We start from the raw sequence: 18,232 nt of genomic DNA on the forward strand, positions 1-18,232 counted from the left end.
GAGGGCCCATAGTTCCATTAGGGCTTCTGGTTAAGCCGTTATATGGCCTGCATACCAGGTCTGTATTTGAGTCTTTGTATGCTCTATGATGTTGGTATTGAGTGTTCCCTACTCAGGCCAGGGAAATTGGTGTGCTAAGGTGTTGGAATGCCACTTACAACAGTGTTTCCCTAGTTTTCTAGCCAGGGTGGGGTGCCTTGCTTGTATGTGGCCTTGTGGAGTCTCCATGAAGGACTGGGCAACCTTTTTTCACAGGTTTTGCAAGATAGTTGTCTCGAGATTGTCTAAATAATTTTAAATTCTACTTGAAACCTGGCAAACGGTGTACATGGGTTAGTACCAAAAACAATCTACTGATTATAAGCTCTTCAAATTTGATGCATCGGGGAAAGGAAAAATTTAACTATCAATAAACAAAGACAAGTGCAAAGACATATTAACCACCTGTAAAAAGTGCAATTGTTAGTTAACAACAGTACAAGTTGATTTGTAGTATTGAACTACAAATTCTGAAGAAATGGTCATTTCATAAAGCATAAACTCACTAACATGATATAACATTTAAACATAAAGCAATATTGCAAAACATTTTACAGCACCACAATATCAAACACATGCATACATTTAAAAATGTAAAAGAGACCAAAAGAGAAAAGGTTGAGAAAAAAATTAATATTTTGTCCAAAAACGTAGTCCCCTCCTAGATCTTACGTGCAGAGCTAAGTGAACCTGATAGTCTGCCTCTATTGGCTTGGTAGACAAAACTTGCAAGGAATTGTACAGAGAAAAAGGAATAACCTGACAGTTATTGGCCCTCTGTGGCCAGACCCAAGCTACACCCTATTCACCAAATGTTTCCCTAATGTTTGAATTACACTGTGTATCACACACAGGGATTGTTTGTGAGTACCAACTGCTTGACTACCTGCGGTCCAATGAAATGAAAAAAAGCCCACCTCTTTTAGACACTGCCATTGCAGATAAACAGGCAGTCCATAAGAAAACCAATTTGACAAAAAAATAAGATCAAGGTGGTAGCCCTATATGATATCCAGGCCCTGCTCGTACCTCTGTACCCCTCCCAGTGGTCCATGCGATCCCTAACTGACACCCTGAGATGGAGCGTACCTCTGTACCATTCCCAAAGGTCCGGGTGGTCCCTAACTGACACCCACAGACTAAGCTTATTCTGTGTCTCCCACAGTGGTCCCAAAATAGTAGTAGCCACCATTGCCCTATCTAGTGTGCTGACTAGGGATAAAAGGCAAAAGTGATCCACACTTGTCCTGGTTTGCCAGCCTCTTCCTAATGGAACTAAGGATCAGATGTACTCTCTTACCCTGTGACGGCACACACCTCCTCCCTATGGATTCAGTATAACTTTTCTTTAATTATGGTATCTGCTCACCAATCTAATTGAGCAGATGTGAATCCGTTTTTGCCAGGGACCTTCCAGAGATGTTGAGCTTTGCCAAATAGCAGGACCTCCGTCTTCTCACTATTTAGTTGAAGACAGTTCCTTCCCATCCAAGTAGCAATGTCGTTCATGCATTTCTTGAAGCTCTGGCTAGAATCCTCAATGTTTTTCTCCATAGCGATGATGGACTGCATATAATCAGCTTATGAGATTATTTCAAAGCCATAAGTTATTACAATGTGTACCAAAGGAGGAACATGAACATTAAACAATGTAGGGCTCAGGGATGAGCCCTCAGGGAGCTCCTTTGGTGAGGAGAGCTTGTTGATAATTGAAGGAAACCAAAAAGATAATTTGGGTGTGATCTTTTAAAATGTCAGGTAGGCACTGCAAAGTGGACCCACTGACACAGGTCTCAAAGCTCCAGCATTGAAAGAGAGGTGAATCGAGTCAGTTTCTGCCATTAATGCAGTCTCCGTACTATCGGCTGCACGGAATCCCGATTGGGAGCGGTCCCAGATCATATGATCATACAGAAATGTCATGAGCTGCTTGTTCACATGGGTCTCAAAAATATTTTTACTAATAGAGGAAGCAAAGAAATTGAGAGATAGTTGTTCGGGTTTGAGGGATCGATATTGGGTATTTTTTTAAGGGGAAAGATCAGCGCTGTTTTCCAGGCTGACAGTTCCATGGTAGATTCCAGACATAAATTAAGTATATTAAGTATTTTATTTATAATGTATTTACTTATCAAGTTTTGCATAGCACAAACTGGACCCGAAGGTATCAGAGCACTTTACAGGTTTACAGCAGTTACACTAGTTTCATAATACAAGGAGTAAATACAAATACATGGTAACAGTATAAACAAGAAGTATACGATAGGCAGTAAATAAGTGAATGTTATAGTTCTGAGGTAATGCAGTAGGATGTTGCAAAGTGCAGCAGTTATGTGAATTACATATGGAGTAAATACATGAGTTGCATATGGAGTAAATACAAATACATGGACTACTTACAAATATGCAGAACCAGTAACACAAGAAGTATACAATAGATAGTAGGATATGTGGGCAATATAGTTCTCAGGCCAGTCAGATAGCTTGAGAGAGGTTAGGCAATTATTGAGAAGAAGAAGGTTATGTTTTGTTCTTGAAATAATAGAATAATTGATTGTCATGGAAGTCCTGAGGCAGCGAGTTCCAGTTTCTGGGAGCATTCCCGGAGAAGTAGAGCCTGAACCTCCAGAGCAAGTTGAGCTGGCAATGTAGCAGCCATTCCGGAGGGACAGACATCCATCGGGGAACCAGGTTTGGCTGTCCTCAAAGTTGTTAAGGCTTGCTCTGCAGTCATAGAACAAAATCTGTATTACAAGGTGGCGATGGAGAAATGAACTTGGACTACTCTGCTCCATAGGAAATTTCCTATAGATCGCTTCCACATTTCCTCAAAGAAATCTGCAAGAGAGTTGCAGAGATATTGTGAGGTGGGTATGGATGAACCACATCACATGCCTGAGGGTGTGTAAAGTACTTAAGTACCTTGAAATGTTCTTTAGCGGACTTAGCCACACGAGCGGGATGGCTTACCCAGATCTTAACCTCCAGGAGAAAGATTCTCCATTTTGGAAGAATATTTCTTTCTAGGAAAAGAATATGCCATACTTTGGAGAAAGTGGTCGTGTATCTGGGAGGCATCCTGCATCCCATTGGTCTGGGGTGCCCCCCTACTTGATGCCTAGGAACACTGAATAAATACAGAAGAGATGCATGGCAACTCAGAACCCTGCCTGCAACTACAAGGAGAAGAAGGACCGCCCTGCTGGGATCCCCTGCCTGTACCCAAGTATTACATTCATAAGGATTGTACTTGCTACACTACAGCTCTAAGGACTTTGCTTTGCTTCAGAAAATGGAAGGAGTGGACTCCCCCGCCAAGCTCACATTTCCGGTCACCTGAGAGACCTCCACTGGCTCCCCGTCAACAAGAGAATTACTTTTCGACTCCTCACCCACGCACACAAAGCCCTCTACGACCTAGGACCCGAATACCTCAACACGCGCCTGTCCTTCTACACTCCCACCCGCCAACTCCAATCATCCAATCAAGCCCTCGCCGCAATTCCACGCATCCAAAGATCCACCATGGGAGGAAGATCCTTCTCCTACTTAGTGGCCAAGACCTGGAATTCCCTCCCCACCCACCTCCACCTCACACAGAACCACCTCTCCTTCAGGAAACAACTTACAACTTGGATATTTGACATGTAAATCTCCCCCCCCCCCCCTCCCTCAAGCGCCTTGAGACCCTCTGGGTGAGTAGTGCGCTATATAATTCAAACTTGAACTTGAACTTGACTCCCTGAAAGAAACAGGTTAAAATAGTTTCACCTGCATTATCTCCACCAAGAGGAATGCAGCTGGAGTGTGCCCAGTGGACCTTTTATTGTGATTGTGGCCTTATTGTTAGTACTAAGTCGTAAGTCCCTACTTATCAAAAATAATAAACCAGGTTCTAGCATCCTTGATAACAGTTCGGGCATATGCTGATCATTGGAACCAAATCAACAGGAATGGAGAATGGGAATCCATTGCAACCAATATGTATTTTTAATCCCCATCTTATTGTAAGGGGTAGCAGTGGTCCAGTGGCTTGTCTTCTGCATTATGAGTCCCTGCAAATTGTCCCTGTAAATAGCTTAAGCATACATACACTGATCGAGAATTACAGTGTGTAATCACTGACTTAGGGCCTTATAGTCAAGTGGACTAATGCCGTTTTTGATACGAAAACTAAACCATTGCAACTTAGACCTTTCCATCTGGACCAGAGGATGCCTACCTATAGAGGTCTCATCTTAAACACTGGACTATCTATTAATAATTGAACTTGTCAGCCAATCTGAGACCTCACACTCATCCCAGCGATTTACCTATTAAATCCAAATAAAGGTGGCAGTTTTTTGTACGTGGCTTCCCGATGAAGGCACAAAGCCAAAACACGCGTAGGATACTGAGGGCACGATTCACAGAACTAACTTAAGATAAAATCCTAAACTTACTACTTTTGGTATTCACAGAAGTTAGGATTTGTCTTAAGACAGACTTAAGACAGACTTAAGACAGACTTAAGTTAGGATTCTGTCTTAAGTCTGTCTTAAGTCTATCTTAAGATAAAATCCTATCCTCTGTGATTACCAAAAGTAGTAAGTTTAGGATGTTGTATTAAATTAGTTCTGTGAATCAGCCCCCTAATTACTAGAGCCATGCCAGAAATGACTGTCCTCTGAAATGTAGTAAAATGATCATCTTTTAATGTATGTTGTTAGGATTTATAGCATTCTGCCAATAATCTCTCATATATCCATGAATGATATTGTAACCATTATATATGTTATTCAATCAATGTAAGAAATTCTGTATTTTGATTGTTTAAACTCAGCGCAAACATGCATACAGATGATGATATGTTACAAGTGTGTTTATGTACTTAATTCAACCTATTTATATTTAACTTAAAAAAATAACAATAAATAAAAAACATTTTTAACACCACTGAACAGAGGTTGCAAGTATATGTCTTTTAACACTGTTTAGGTCCATATTTATTTTCATCGCTCCTGAAATTGTGATATTTACACCCTAGTTATTTTCCCTGATTCAGGAACTGTTGTCAGGGGTACAGTTGTTCTTACACACTTTATTTTACATTATTATCATCAGGCTGCAGATGTCAGGGCCTTATAGTAAGCAGTGCAAAATCGGTGTTATGACCCGGGCTGGGGCACAGATGTGAAAGACTGACACCATGAGGTACTTAACACTTAAATAAAAGTACTTGTCAACTCAGTATTGGAGCGTGAAAACAAAATGATGTTTCTGGCATCTTGCTCCAAGAGGCTGGTAGATACATTGTCATATTTATAACTGAAAAATACAGCCAATATTTAACTGTGCCACATATGGTGCAAGGACATAGGACACAGGTTCTCAGACACCCAAACACACATATCACATTCACACACACGCACATGTTCATGCATTATCCAAAGACCACGCACTCACTGACGCACATGGCATCATTTTATAGTGCCCCTAGTCAAAGTGTTTTGTTCAAACCATAGTATGTGGCTCTATGGACATTAGGGTTAAAGTCAATGAAGGGTGGGAGTGTCTGGAAACAATGCTTGAGTTGATTAGCCTACAGTAGCTCACAATGATTTTCACTGATCAGAAGTAGCTCTCACTACAGAAAGGGTTGGAGATGCCTGTATCAAAAGCCTCATAGGCTGTCTAGTTATCTCGATCATCATCTGCAGTGTAACTGTGAAACAGCTTTTTTCTGTTGTCTGCTTCTGGGAGTTCATTCCATGAATAGAATACCTCTGTTCTAAATGTTTCATGAGCTTCCAACACAAAGTTAACTTCCCCACACGTAAGTGTAAAATCTAGTTGTAGCATCTTCTGAGTAACTGCATGTCTGCAGTTTTCACGAATGTTACATACTGCTGGGTTAACCATAGGAAAATGTGGAATTCAGAGCGGGAATCACTATGGGATAATCCTTTGAAAGCCAATACATAGCAATTCCCTACTCAGCTGAGGGAGATTTTATCTAAAACCTCAGACATCTCCGGTTAAGAGGTGAGTAGAGGTCTTTAGGTATACAAAGAAACTACTCAGGCAATCCATGCAATCCAAGTTAAAACGTTGGTGGCGACATGTTCTACTCCTTGCACTTTTTATCAAGTAAAACAGTGCATTTGTGCCAGACTGATTCCTTGCAAACCTTCAGGAAATGTTGGCCTACGTCCTGCGAGCTTACAGTGCGCTATCTGTACCCCTAAACCTTTATCAGGTGACTGACAGTTTATGCAACCTCAGAACATGACAACCCTGATCCCCAAGTACATTGTGGTAACAGGGCTGCAACCTTTTCGTTTGGATTCTCATGCATACCCAAAAAAATGCACTACCTGCGGTTTCAATATTTATTGAAACATTGTGATTCCTGAGTCAAATAAGTGCTGTGTAATGATCAATGGAAGGAATCAGAATAATGGAATTAGCATTATGAGAATAATTAAAAAGAGGAACAACTCCACCATTGTGCTAGAATGGTATATTTATACTGGCATGTAAGCACTGTGTATTGCATACTCCTATCTAGCCAATCCAATCCAAAACGCTTAATTCAACGTGTTAAGTCATAAAAGCACATACAAAATGCATCCAAAACAATTCCATAAAACATCAGATAAAATATGATACATGCCAAGAGGGATGGGTAAATGGGATCGCCATAGAAACACTATATACAATGTAAAAATACAATACAAATTATATGGTAAAATACTTTGTTATTATAAAATAATGCAAACTACAAAATTACAAGGCATACTTGATTTGGGAAAAGCAATTGATTTAGCATGATATCTACTAAAGCAGAACACTATGGGCCCGATGTAGGTAAATCTACATTTACCACTTCATAAATACCGAATCATACCGAATCGGTATTTATGAAGTGGTAAATTAGAGGGGGGGGAGATGTAGGTATTTCAGATTCGGTAAATACAGAATCTGTAAGATTCGGTATTTACCGAATCTGTAAATACCGATTCAGTATCCCCCATTGCTTCCTATGGGCCTTGAAGCCCATAGGAATCAATGGGCATTACCGAATCGGTAATTACCGATTTGTGCAAGGGTGCAGGGGGTGTCACTTTGACACCCTCTAGCACCCCCAAAACAGGCATGTGAGCCATGTGGCACACAGACATGCCCTAAGGGCATGTCTGTCTGTCACCTGGCATAGGTGTGCATGCACACATGTGCATGCACACCTGGATTCGGTATTTTAACACCCAATTGGATTGGGTGTTAAAATACCGAATCTGAAGGGCCTGTGGGACTGAAAGTAGTCCCACCTACATCACAAATTTAAAAAAGTCGGTAAAATTACCGATTCGGTATTTTTGCGATTCGGTAATTTTACCGAATCGGTAAAATACCGAATCGGACAAAAAAAGGTCCCCTACATCTCAGTTTGCCAAATACCGGTCGGAAACGGCCGAAATCGGCCGTTTCCGACCGGTATTTGGTACCTACATCGGGCCCTATATCTTTTGATCTGACCCTTAATCGAGGAAACATGATCTTATTGCCCACACCCACCCCAGGTATTTTGCCATTGCTATGAAAATCACCACTGTTGTGTTTAGTCATCAATGGAGCGCACACCGCTAGCCCCTCCTCCGGATCGCCCCTCGGGACTCTGGTACTTGTAGTTCTTTAGTGGATCACCCAGGTGGGTGCAAGTCGGTACTTGTAGGACTGATGAATCTCTAGACCCGATACATGTCCCGGGTTTTAGGATATCGCCCGAGACATGTCTCGGGTTTCGGGATAACTTCCCTCATCAGTAGAGAAAGATTGTTAGGGGTGGAAGAGAAGGCCGCCACACAACAGTCAAAGGCCTCGATGCCAGAACCGGCACGCAGGTGCTTCGTCCAAGAGCCCGTCGGCCCAAAGCTCAAGGGAGCCATATTGTGTTTAGTCATCAATGGAGCGCACACCGCTAGCCCCTCCTCATGATCGCCCCTCGGGACCCTGGTACTTGTAGTCTTTAGTGGATCACCCAGGTGGGTGCAAGTCGGTACTTGTAGGACTGATGAATCTCTAGACCCGATACATGTCCCGGGTTTTAGGATATCGTTGTGTCAGATCTTAGGATTCTCTCAGCTCTGCTTGACCTTCTTGTTCCTAAGAGTTTACAAATTGGTGTCAGCCAGACATGGCGTGGGGCATTGTATCCAGTACAGACAAACAGTAAATGGGCCATTGTTTCTTTGCTGTGCTGGCATACACGACACAAGTCATCACTAAATTTGACCCATCTTATAGTAAAAACTCTTAGTGGCAGTGTACCCACCCTAAACTGGAAATATAATTTTCGCTCATGGGGCTTTGTAATAATATCCCAGTATTGTTCCAGCCTGGGAGTAGGTTTACAGTCCAGGAATAACCCTGTTAGAGAGGAAGACTCACAGCTTCTCAGTGTATTATTCTGGACTATTTACCAATACTTGGCTGTTAAAATCTTTTGAGGGGAAAAATAGAATTTGTTGGGTTCACCCAGACCGTGTTCATGCCAATACTTGATAAAATAGCTCTAAGCTCCCTCAGCCATTTTATTCAATGTTATGCAGCTGCCCTTATTATGTCTAGAAAACCAGCTGTATACACTGCAAGCTCTGGGGTAGTTCAGAGTCTACGTCAGTACAAAAGGGGACGCAGTTTAGCTGTGTCTGCAAATGTTTTCCTCCCAAGATCATTCAGTAACAGGCGTATTGGGGTCCTCTGTTTTAACTTGGTAATTTTCCTAAAGAACTTATTTTCTGAAACTGTAAGTTTAGATAAGTTCTCGTACCCCCAAAGCTCTGCACCATATAGGGCTGAGCTAATTACTTTCATGTTGTAGATCTCCATTGCCGGGCTGATTGGCTTACCTACCACTCCCTAGACATATCTGGCCTAGGGAGGGTGATCTGCCAAATCCCTGCTAAGTGGTATAACTCCTCATTGCCGGCGGGTAAGTGTTATCAGGCTGTCTGTCTTTCTGAAGAGCTTGACATCCCTCATGTCTGTAAATGAGAATTAACTGAGCTGGAATCCTGGCTTGCAGTGACATCGCAGTGTGAGCTATCTAAACAAGGAAGTTGTTCAATATATATAATAAACAGTAACCATGCTGCCGTGATCATTGATCCTAGTGTGATAACTTTGTTACCACTGGCCAATAAGAACAGTGATATTCTGCGCAGTGATCCTTATCCCTTGTACTAAATGTTCACAGTAGTGTGATAGAGTACTTATGAAGTCAGAATGCAAGCAATGCATTTTTTGAGAATATTACCATGAACAGACATGCATGCAAATGTATGTCAAAAGTCACTGGACTTATTTATGAGGCCTTGCGTCAATTTTGCGCCACCGGTGCGTCACTTTTTAAAAAAGTGACACATCTAGTTAGATGTGTCACTTTTTAAACCCCTGCGCCATATTATACCTGCGTCAGGTATAATGTATGCAGAGGGGGCGTTCCCCCACAAAAAGCCTCGTAATAGTGACGCAGTGAAATCTATGAGATTTCACTGCGTCACTTTTAGGACGCTGTTGCGTCAAAATCTTGCGCCTGCCTCACAGCAGGCGTAAGACTGACGCAAGCCCTTTCACATGGGGCTTGCCCCATGTGAAAGGACGCATTGCTGGAGTTGCGTCACTTTTGTGACACACTCCAGCAATGCGTAACTTTTGCGCTTGCAGATGCGTCAGAAATACTGACGTATCTGTAAGTCCTTGCAACATGATGCGTCATGCATTAAATATGACGCATCATTGGTGTCGCAAGGAGTGCGCAGTGAAAAGTGACGCATCGCTGTTGTCACGCAGCGATGCGTCACTTTTCATAAATAAGGCCCACTGTATGTTAGAAAAGAAACACCTTAAGAAACATGAGCATGTAAAATAGTGTTTTTTTAACCAGGCCTATCCTCATCACTTAATACATGTTCATACAATTTGTTGTGAAACCTCAAAACATGTATTTAAATACAAATATATATCTTCATTGATGATCATGTTAGTGCGATCTCGCTATGGATCTCTTCTATAATAACATTGGTTCTGTGGTAATATGTATGACATCATGAGCAGTGCTGGCCTGGGTCAAAATGATGGTGTCACAGCTTACCCAAAAATCGAGAATTTCAATTTAACATTCCTCAAATGGAGTTTTAATAGAATTTACCTGTATGTTTTTTAATAACAGGGAACATTTTTGAAAGAGAACTTCTCAATATAAAGAATTTGTTAGTGTTTTGCCATTACTTCTATTTTTTTAATACTAGCCAAAGAAGGCGCCTCAAGGAGGGAGAGTATGTACCAGGCTGTCTTTCTATTCTTGGCATTGATTCTATTTTTTGAAGGAGAGTTCTGACTTTGTACTCAAGGTGAATCCATGTGATTTTCCATTGGCAATTAGCAGAGGGTGAAGATGTCCATGTTAATTTCGGAGATACAGGCTTGACTCTGTGGTTGCTTGCTGCTGTTGGCAAGGAGCAGGAAGGTTGAATTTCAGGTTAAGCTCTGGATAGTTACTTGTCATATGCAATGTCAGGCCAAATGCATGTGCTGTGTACTCGGATGATTTATGTTTATGTGAATCACAATAATTGGTGGATGTGAGTCATTTCATTCATTTTAAACCATTTACCATACTGTCCTGTCAATTGATCATTTTAATTTAGCTTAATATTGTTAATGTAGTCTTCTCATGATATTATTTAGTAAATGTACAAAGTTAACATTATTTTTTTTGTGCTAATAGAGGGCAGCAGTTATTTAAAAGAAAATTTGTCCTGGGCTAGGGGTCAAATTTCCCATGAGTACCAGAGCAGCAAGCGATGTTTGGTTTACTGAGGTTAAGTGGTTTAAAATCCCTTTTTGTGGCATAAGACCAAACTACCATTGAAACGCTTAGGGTTGGATTTGCAAACTTAATTTTGTAGTATGTAAAATAGTACTATAGTCATCCTACTTACTACAAAATGCCATTCACAAACCTACGGGTAGAAATCGCCACCTCTCTTATATTTTCTACGGTGAGAACCTCGCACATGAAAGTTTACTAAAAGTAGTAAATGTGGGAGGGACTGGGGAAGTGGTGGAAACATGGGGAATATCGACTACTAAATGGTAGGGGTTTAGCGAGAGATGAGGATGTTTTTTGGGAAGGTTAAGGAGGTGGCATGCTAATATGAATAGCAACGCACAAAAATAGTAAGCCCCTTGCTATTCACAAACTGCCTGTGCAGTTACAACAGCCAAAACAGATACAAAGCAGTTGTAAATGTACTCTAGCTCAGACCTGGAGTAAGTCAAACACCCTGCATGATCAATTACTGGTACTGCAACTGCAGTGCCCTGGCATAGAAATTATTGGTCTTAAAATACCACAACTAAGGAAACAACAAACAAATGTATTTCTACTTTTTAAAAGTGTGTATACATTTATTTTAATGTGAACAAATATTTATAAATAAAAATACAATTTAGTTTGAAATACTTTATTAATCTTTTACAATTTAAACTTAAATGCAATTGTTTAAAAAAAGAATTAACATATACAGTTACTACAGTTATCTACATTGACATGTAACATTTTTTTAAAAACATTTAACAAATCTTTTACACTATAGAATAGGAATAGCTCTTGCCCTTGGCAGAGACCTCCACCTACATGCAAACAGCCCCTTACATTTATGTATAGATTTACTCATGTGTAATTTTAGCTGCGTAAATGGGTCTCAATATTTCCATTCATGAGTCTGCAAAACTCTTATTAGGCTGAATGGATTAATTCAACATTGTATTCATTTTGGTCAATTCTTATCTATTCCTTTAAAAAAACATTAAATGCACACAATAAAAATAATGACAATACAAATACACATATTAACATTAAATGTAATAAACTAACCTAATCCCAAAATTAAGTCAGTGTTTATTCAAAATGTAGTCTCGCCTATGCTGCCTATTTACCCACATTAAAAGTTCTAGTTATGGCACGCCGCAGTAATAGCGTCAAAGCAATGATATAGATAAAGTAATGGGCACAGGGCAATGGAAAGTTAAAGTAATGATGTCAAAGTAATAGTGGGTCATTCCTAAAAGAATGTTTTATCCTAAATGCTTGGGGTGTACTTAGAAGAGTCAGTAGACACTTTGAGGAGTAAAGGCTGTTTAGGTCAATGTTTTCTTTAAGTTACAGTATGTGTTAAATTAAAGTCTTACCTGATATTTTGTTTTCAACAGATAAGTCATGCTTCTGTGCTCTCCACTCTCAGTGATAAGCTTCAGTTCCCATCCTTTCTTCGCACTGTGCCTAATTACTCATTCCAGAACATTGCCCTCATCAGGCTGGTTGGACACTTCCAATGGAGATGGGTAGGAATGATAATATCCGATGACGAGGTGGGCTTGCAAGGAGGCCAGGAAATTCGTGAAGGAATTGAGGACAACGGTGGTTGCGTGGCATTCATGGAACAAATTAATCTTCACTTTTCCAAACAGAAGATCCAGCAAATAGCTAAAATGATGAAGAAACATTCAGTGAAAGTAATAATTGTTCATGGCGCTGAGATGCATATGAAGGTGTTGCTGGAAACAATCTATGAACAAAACATAACCAGCAAAATATGGATATTTACATCAGCCTTTATCATAACTCCTGGACTTCTAGAAGGCCAGGCACGGAAAATATTTAACGGGTCATTAGGAATTGCACCTTATACGGACCACATTCTGGGTTTTGAAGAGTTTGTGTCTCAACTTCATCCGTCTAAATATCCTGAAGACATACTAATGAAAGTTTTCTGGTATCATGTATTTCATTGCACAGTCCTAGAGGAAAATGAGACTAGAAGTTATGACACCAGGGAGCTAGCCAGAAATCCAAAACTCTGTTCCGGGTACGAGGCACTGAATAATGTGTCCCAATCCTTATTTGAGTTGAGTGATCTAAGCTACACATACCAGAGCTACACTGCAGTCTATGCCTTTGCTCATGCATTAAACACCCTATTATCCTGCAAACCAGGGCATGGACCCTTCAGAAATGAATCGTGTGCCGACATCCAAGAAATTAGCCCTTGGCAGGTAATAGTAAATTTTTATGTTTATTTATTTACATATATCTTGGTAATCCTAGGTCAATGCATGGAGTTTTTTCAGATCTACATTCGGGCACTTTACTTCACCCTGGGCTAAAATGATTTGGTTCCGACTTATAGGGCCAGATTTATGAAGGGCTTGCGCCACGTTTACGCCGCCGTTGCGTGACGCAACGGCACGGAAACGTGGCGCATCCCTGCGCCCTATTTACAACGTGACGCATCTAGGAGATGCGTCACGTTGTACAGCACTGCGCCATGAGGAGGCGTTCCTGCGCAGGGGGGGCGTTCCTGCGCAGGAACGCCTCCTGAAAGTGGCTGAGTGAAATCTATGAGATTTCACTCAGTCACTTTCAGGGCAATGCTGCGTCAAAACCCTGCGCCTGCTTGAAGCAGGCGTAAGGCTTGAGGCAGCATTGAAAGAATAGGCCCCCCCAGAGCATTGCTGGAGCTGCGTCGCGCTTGCGACGCAACTCCAGCAATGCGCCACATTTCCGGCACAGATGCGTCACGCATCTGTGCCGTTTTTGCCCCATGGTGCGCCGCATCATAAATGCGGCGCACCATGGGTGGCGTAGCTGTGGCGCACTGTGGCGCATGTTAACTGGCGCATCCCTCGGGATGCGCCAGTTAACATAAATCTGCCCCATAGTTTGGTGTCAATATATCTGGCAACAATCTCTTTGCATTTCTGCAAGGATAAACGCTCATTAATTGATGTACTGTTAATTTAGAACCACCTCTTGCAAATAATACCTTTAACAAATTAACCATACTGTTAATAAAAGGTTTGGGAAACGTGAAGACATGATCAGGGTGGGAAAGAGGGGGTAAGGAGCTGCTGAATCAAAGGAAACAGAAACAGAAACCAGAGAAAGATTTAATTACCTGAAAGTTTGGAAGGTACCAATGGATCCCTTTGAGTCTTTTTTACTATAGGAGCTAACCCTGCGTCTTCTCTGATGAATCAAGAGAGGGTGATAGTACAAATCAAGCTAAGAATGTTTTATCTATCCAGTGAGGGAAGCACTGTGGTCATCTTTCAAGGATGTCTAGATGGAAGATGCCTGAAGGATGACAGGTCCAGCTGTGTGGAGAGTCCAGTGACTTATGAACACGGTTTGGATTCTGATGCTGGTTGAACATGGAGACAAAGTGACATGAGTTGAATAAGAATGAGCTTTCTTTTTCATTGATTTTCTTTTAAGATTGGGTGCTTACCTTGAGGTTAGTTTTGTTTTCAGTAGTAAGACTGTGGCTAGGGCAGTTCATCAAGCATTACATTGCTGAAGTTTCTCGCTAGATTAAAATGTGTTGAGAATTATACACATTTGCTCATATGCTGACCCCAAAATTAGTAAGCTGAAATCTCCTATTATTGAGTTGCCTCCTTTATGATCACTGACTCTGTATTCTGCAAGAAGAAATACTAAAGATCACGGGTGCCGCCTGTGATTGTCATCAAAGGGGTGCCTAAGAATCAATAACGCTTCTATTACACTTAAACAGAGATGCATGGGTCTCAAAGGCACACACCAAATGTAGGAGATACTCAATAGCAATATAAATGAGAGATACATAAAATAAACAGACATTGGCAAATGCAATAGGTCTAGTTGTTTAATAATAGAAACCATATGTTGACATTTATAAAGACTGACTCACTGTCGGATGCTTAGCATGTGCAAGAATCTCCCCAGTGGCAGAGGTATATGAAGGTTGCATCAAGAGATGTGACACATGAGAGGAGGCTGTTGTTGTATTAGAAGTTGGGTTTTTGTTTGACTGGGGTGTGTGCCCTGGTAGCCAACAACCACAGTCCCTTGCAGATTGAACCACAAAAGTACATTAAATTAACCTTTGCTTAACCCTGGTTAGCTTGGCACACAAAATGCAGCCAGGCTTAACTTAAAGGCAATGCGTAAATTATTTATACACCACACAAACGGTAATAAAGTGAAAACACAACACAGGAAAAAGCCCAAACCAATTTAGAAAAACAATCTTTTGACACCAAATAACAAAAATCCAATCTGTAAAACCGGAGTTAAGAATTATTTTATTTTTTAGTAAAAACTAGCACCTAAGAGATCATAGTGCCAACCCTGGATATCTAGTAGTGCGAGACCAAGTCAAAGTCGAAAAATATAGCTGACCCCAATGGAGTGCGGTTTGGAAACAAAAAGTGGATATGGCCCGTCAGCTCTTACTTTAAGACGTAGAAAAAGTATTGAATTTTTTTTCTGAGAAGGTAAAGTTCAGTGAGGCAAGGCTGCATGAGGTGTGCGATGAGAGAGTGTGGTCTCCAGATAGCCTTGGGTCGAAGCTTCAGTAAAGATTTCTACACTCAGATTTAGCCTCTGAAATGGAAGGTGAAAATCTCCAGCGAGACAAGGCAGAAGGCATTAGCCGATGAAAGTTCCAAATGGTTTGCTGATGCAGAGACAAATGCAGTGGGCGAAGCTGCAAAGTCAATCCAACCAGTGATGCACTTTGGGCAGAAAGCTGGGAAGGTTGGTCCCAGTCTCCTCCTTTTTCTCAGAGCAGTTTTTAACCAAAACATTTCTAATTCTCCACCTTTGGATGTTGGCTATCTGGGCAACCTTAGCACCACTTCCAGGGGTCCAAGGCTGGAGGGGCACCACTTGGAGGGTCAGGACTCACTCGGGTTGGGTTCAGGTATGGGTTTAAGATGGAGGAAGCCTTTTGCCACTCTGAACAGGAGGCCAGCAAACTACATCCTATGAGTCACTCAAGAGGTCCTGGGACAGTTGAAGATCCAATCTGTGTCCCAACATAAGTTAGCGGAGCAGCAGGACAAAAAGGGTAGCAATCCAGCAGGTTGGCAGTCTTTTAGAGCAGCAGTCATGCAAAGTGGCTATTAATGCATCACCACAGCAGTCCATCTTTCTGGTAGAGTATCCACAGATCCAGAAGTGTACTGAAGAGTTAATGTCTGACTTCCTGCTTTTCTACCCGGGTGCCCTGGTTCAGGAAGGTGGGAGACGATTTTAGACACTGGCTTTGAAGTGCATGAAATTTCCTGCCTCCCCTGCCCTGGCTCGAAGCTGGTTGAAATGACAATGTAGGTTTGTTTGGCCCTTTGTGTGAAGGTAGAGCACAGACTAAGCAGTTGTAACTGGAACTGTGCTCAGCTTGGCCCCCACCTGCCAAAAGAAGGACCATTTAGGCACACCTAACAACTCTATTTGTGACCGTCTGGAATGAAGTAGCACAGTCTAACTGTCTGTTCACCCAGTCATGTGACCCAGGACAGACTAGAAGCAAAAAAGCCCATGACTGGTTGAAGAGCTTCTTATCCGATCGCACCCAGAGAGTCACCATGGATGCGTATCGTTCAGCGGAAGTAGAGATCTCAAAAGGGGTGCCACAGGGCTCCTGTTTAAGCCCTACCCTTATCAACATCTATGTGGCACCCCTGGCAAGAGTGATGCACAGGTATGGTTTCATCCCAGTATCATACGCGGATGATACGCAGCTCCTCTTCCCCTTTAAGACTCTCTCCGCTGATGTAAGAAGCTCTTTCTCATCAGGCATGAAGGCAGTGGCAAACTGGATGTCTTCCAATTACCTTCAGTGCAACGTCAGTAAAACTGAGGTAATGCTGTTTTAAGAAGCTAAAATGCTATGGACCCCAGATTGGTGGCCGCACGACCTGGGAGCAGTTCCCGAACCCAAACAGGTCATGAAGAATCTAGGGATCCGATTGGATCAAGATTTGTCACTTAAACAACATATTAACTATATTTCAGGAATATGCTTCCATACCATTAGCCTGTTACGTAAAGTTTTCCCTCTACTACCAGACTCCTTTAGGAAAACTCTTGTTCAGGCATTGGTTTTAAGTCGGATTGACTATTGTAATGGCCTGGTGCTTTCTGCCAACGAAGGCATGTTGGCCAAGCTTCAGGTCATTCAGAACACGGCAGCTCGCCTTGTCCTCAATGTCCCCCCGAGAACTGCATCTAAGCCCCTCCTTGAGCAACTGCATTGGCTCTCAATCCGGCAGAGAACTAAATTTAAAATATGTTGTCAAATTCATAAATGTCTAAATGGACAAGGGCCCGCCTACCTTGAAAACAAATTTGTTCCCTATATCCCAACTTGATCGCTCAGGTCCAGCAACAATCTTCTTTTAGTGGTCCCCCGTGCAAAAAAAGCCAGACATGGGAGCAAAGCACTGTCAATCACAGGACCCACTTTATGGAACAAACTCCCTCTGTCTCTGAGACAATGTAAAGAACATCTCACATTCAGGAGACACCTGAAAACTGTACTGTTCAGAAATGAGATCTAGCTTCCATTCATTCACACCTCTGTTTCGACCGGCTCCAAAAGCGCAGAGATACTCCACTAGGAGTCAATTCAAACGCTATACAAACCAGCAAATAAATAAATAAATAAATAAATAAATAAAAGGGCTAGAGGTAGAACAATGCAAAATGTCTACATGTGGTATTTCTATAATTGTAATAAAACAACCTGACTTTACTATTAAATTGAACTCTTATCCATAATTCCAAACACCAACGATGATATAGCCACCAGCTCCTAATTGGTAATTACAGCTTTTTAAATGTTATAATGAATCCTCAATATTATCCTTGGTGTTTTTATTTTATTTTAAGAACAAGTAAAACTTAAAAGTACAGGTCCAACCTTTCATTTACACAGCACCTTGCACTATGGGCTACCTCTGGCCTACCTTAGGGGTGACATATGTAATAAAAGGGGAGGTTAAGGCTTGGCAGTGGGGTTTAAATGCCATTTCGATATGGCAGCTTAAAGATGCATTCAGGCTGCAATGGCAGTCCAGGAACATGTGTTAATGTGCTACTTAATTGGGTTGCACTATAAGTGCTGCAGACCCTCTGGTTGCATTTAATTTACAGGCCCTGGGTATATGGTACCACTCTATGAGGGACTTATAAGTACATTACATATGCCATTTGAGTTTAAGTGAATGAAATATGCCAATTATTTATAAGGCTATGTAACAATGTTTTCGGGGAGGAGCGCCTGCACCTTAGTACTGGTCATCAATGCCAAGGTGCCAA

The 18,232-nt window shown here is 41.6% G+C and overlaps 1 protein-coding gene across 1 annotated transcript in view; it reads left to right on the forward strand.

Moving 5' to 3' along the window:
• The window catches only part of LOC147693313 (extracellular calcium-sensing receptor-like), a 95,896-nt gene that overhangs the window by 18,648 nt on the left and 59,016 nt on the right, over positions 1-18,232 (forward strand). The window contains exon 3 of the mRNA XM_086935924.1: positions 12,298-13,140. Coding sequence (XP_086792050.1) covers positions 12,298-13,140 — 843 coding nt within the window. The remainder of the gene's footprint in view (positions 1-12,297; positions 13,141-18,232) is intronic.

This window comes from Lissotriton vulgaris, chromosome 8 (assembly GCF_964263255.1).
Source record: "Lissotriton vulgaris chromosome 8, aLisVul1.2, whole genome shotgun sequence".
Taxonomy (NCBI): domain Eukaryota; kingdom Metazoa; phylum Chordata; class Amphibia; order Caudata; family Salamandridae; genus Lissotriton; species Lissotriton vulgaris.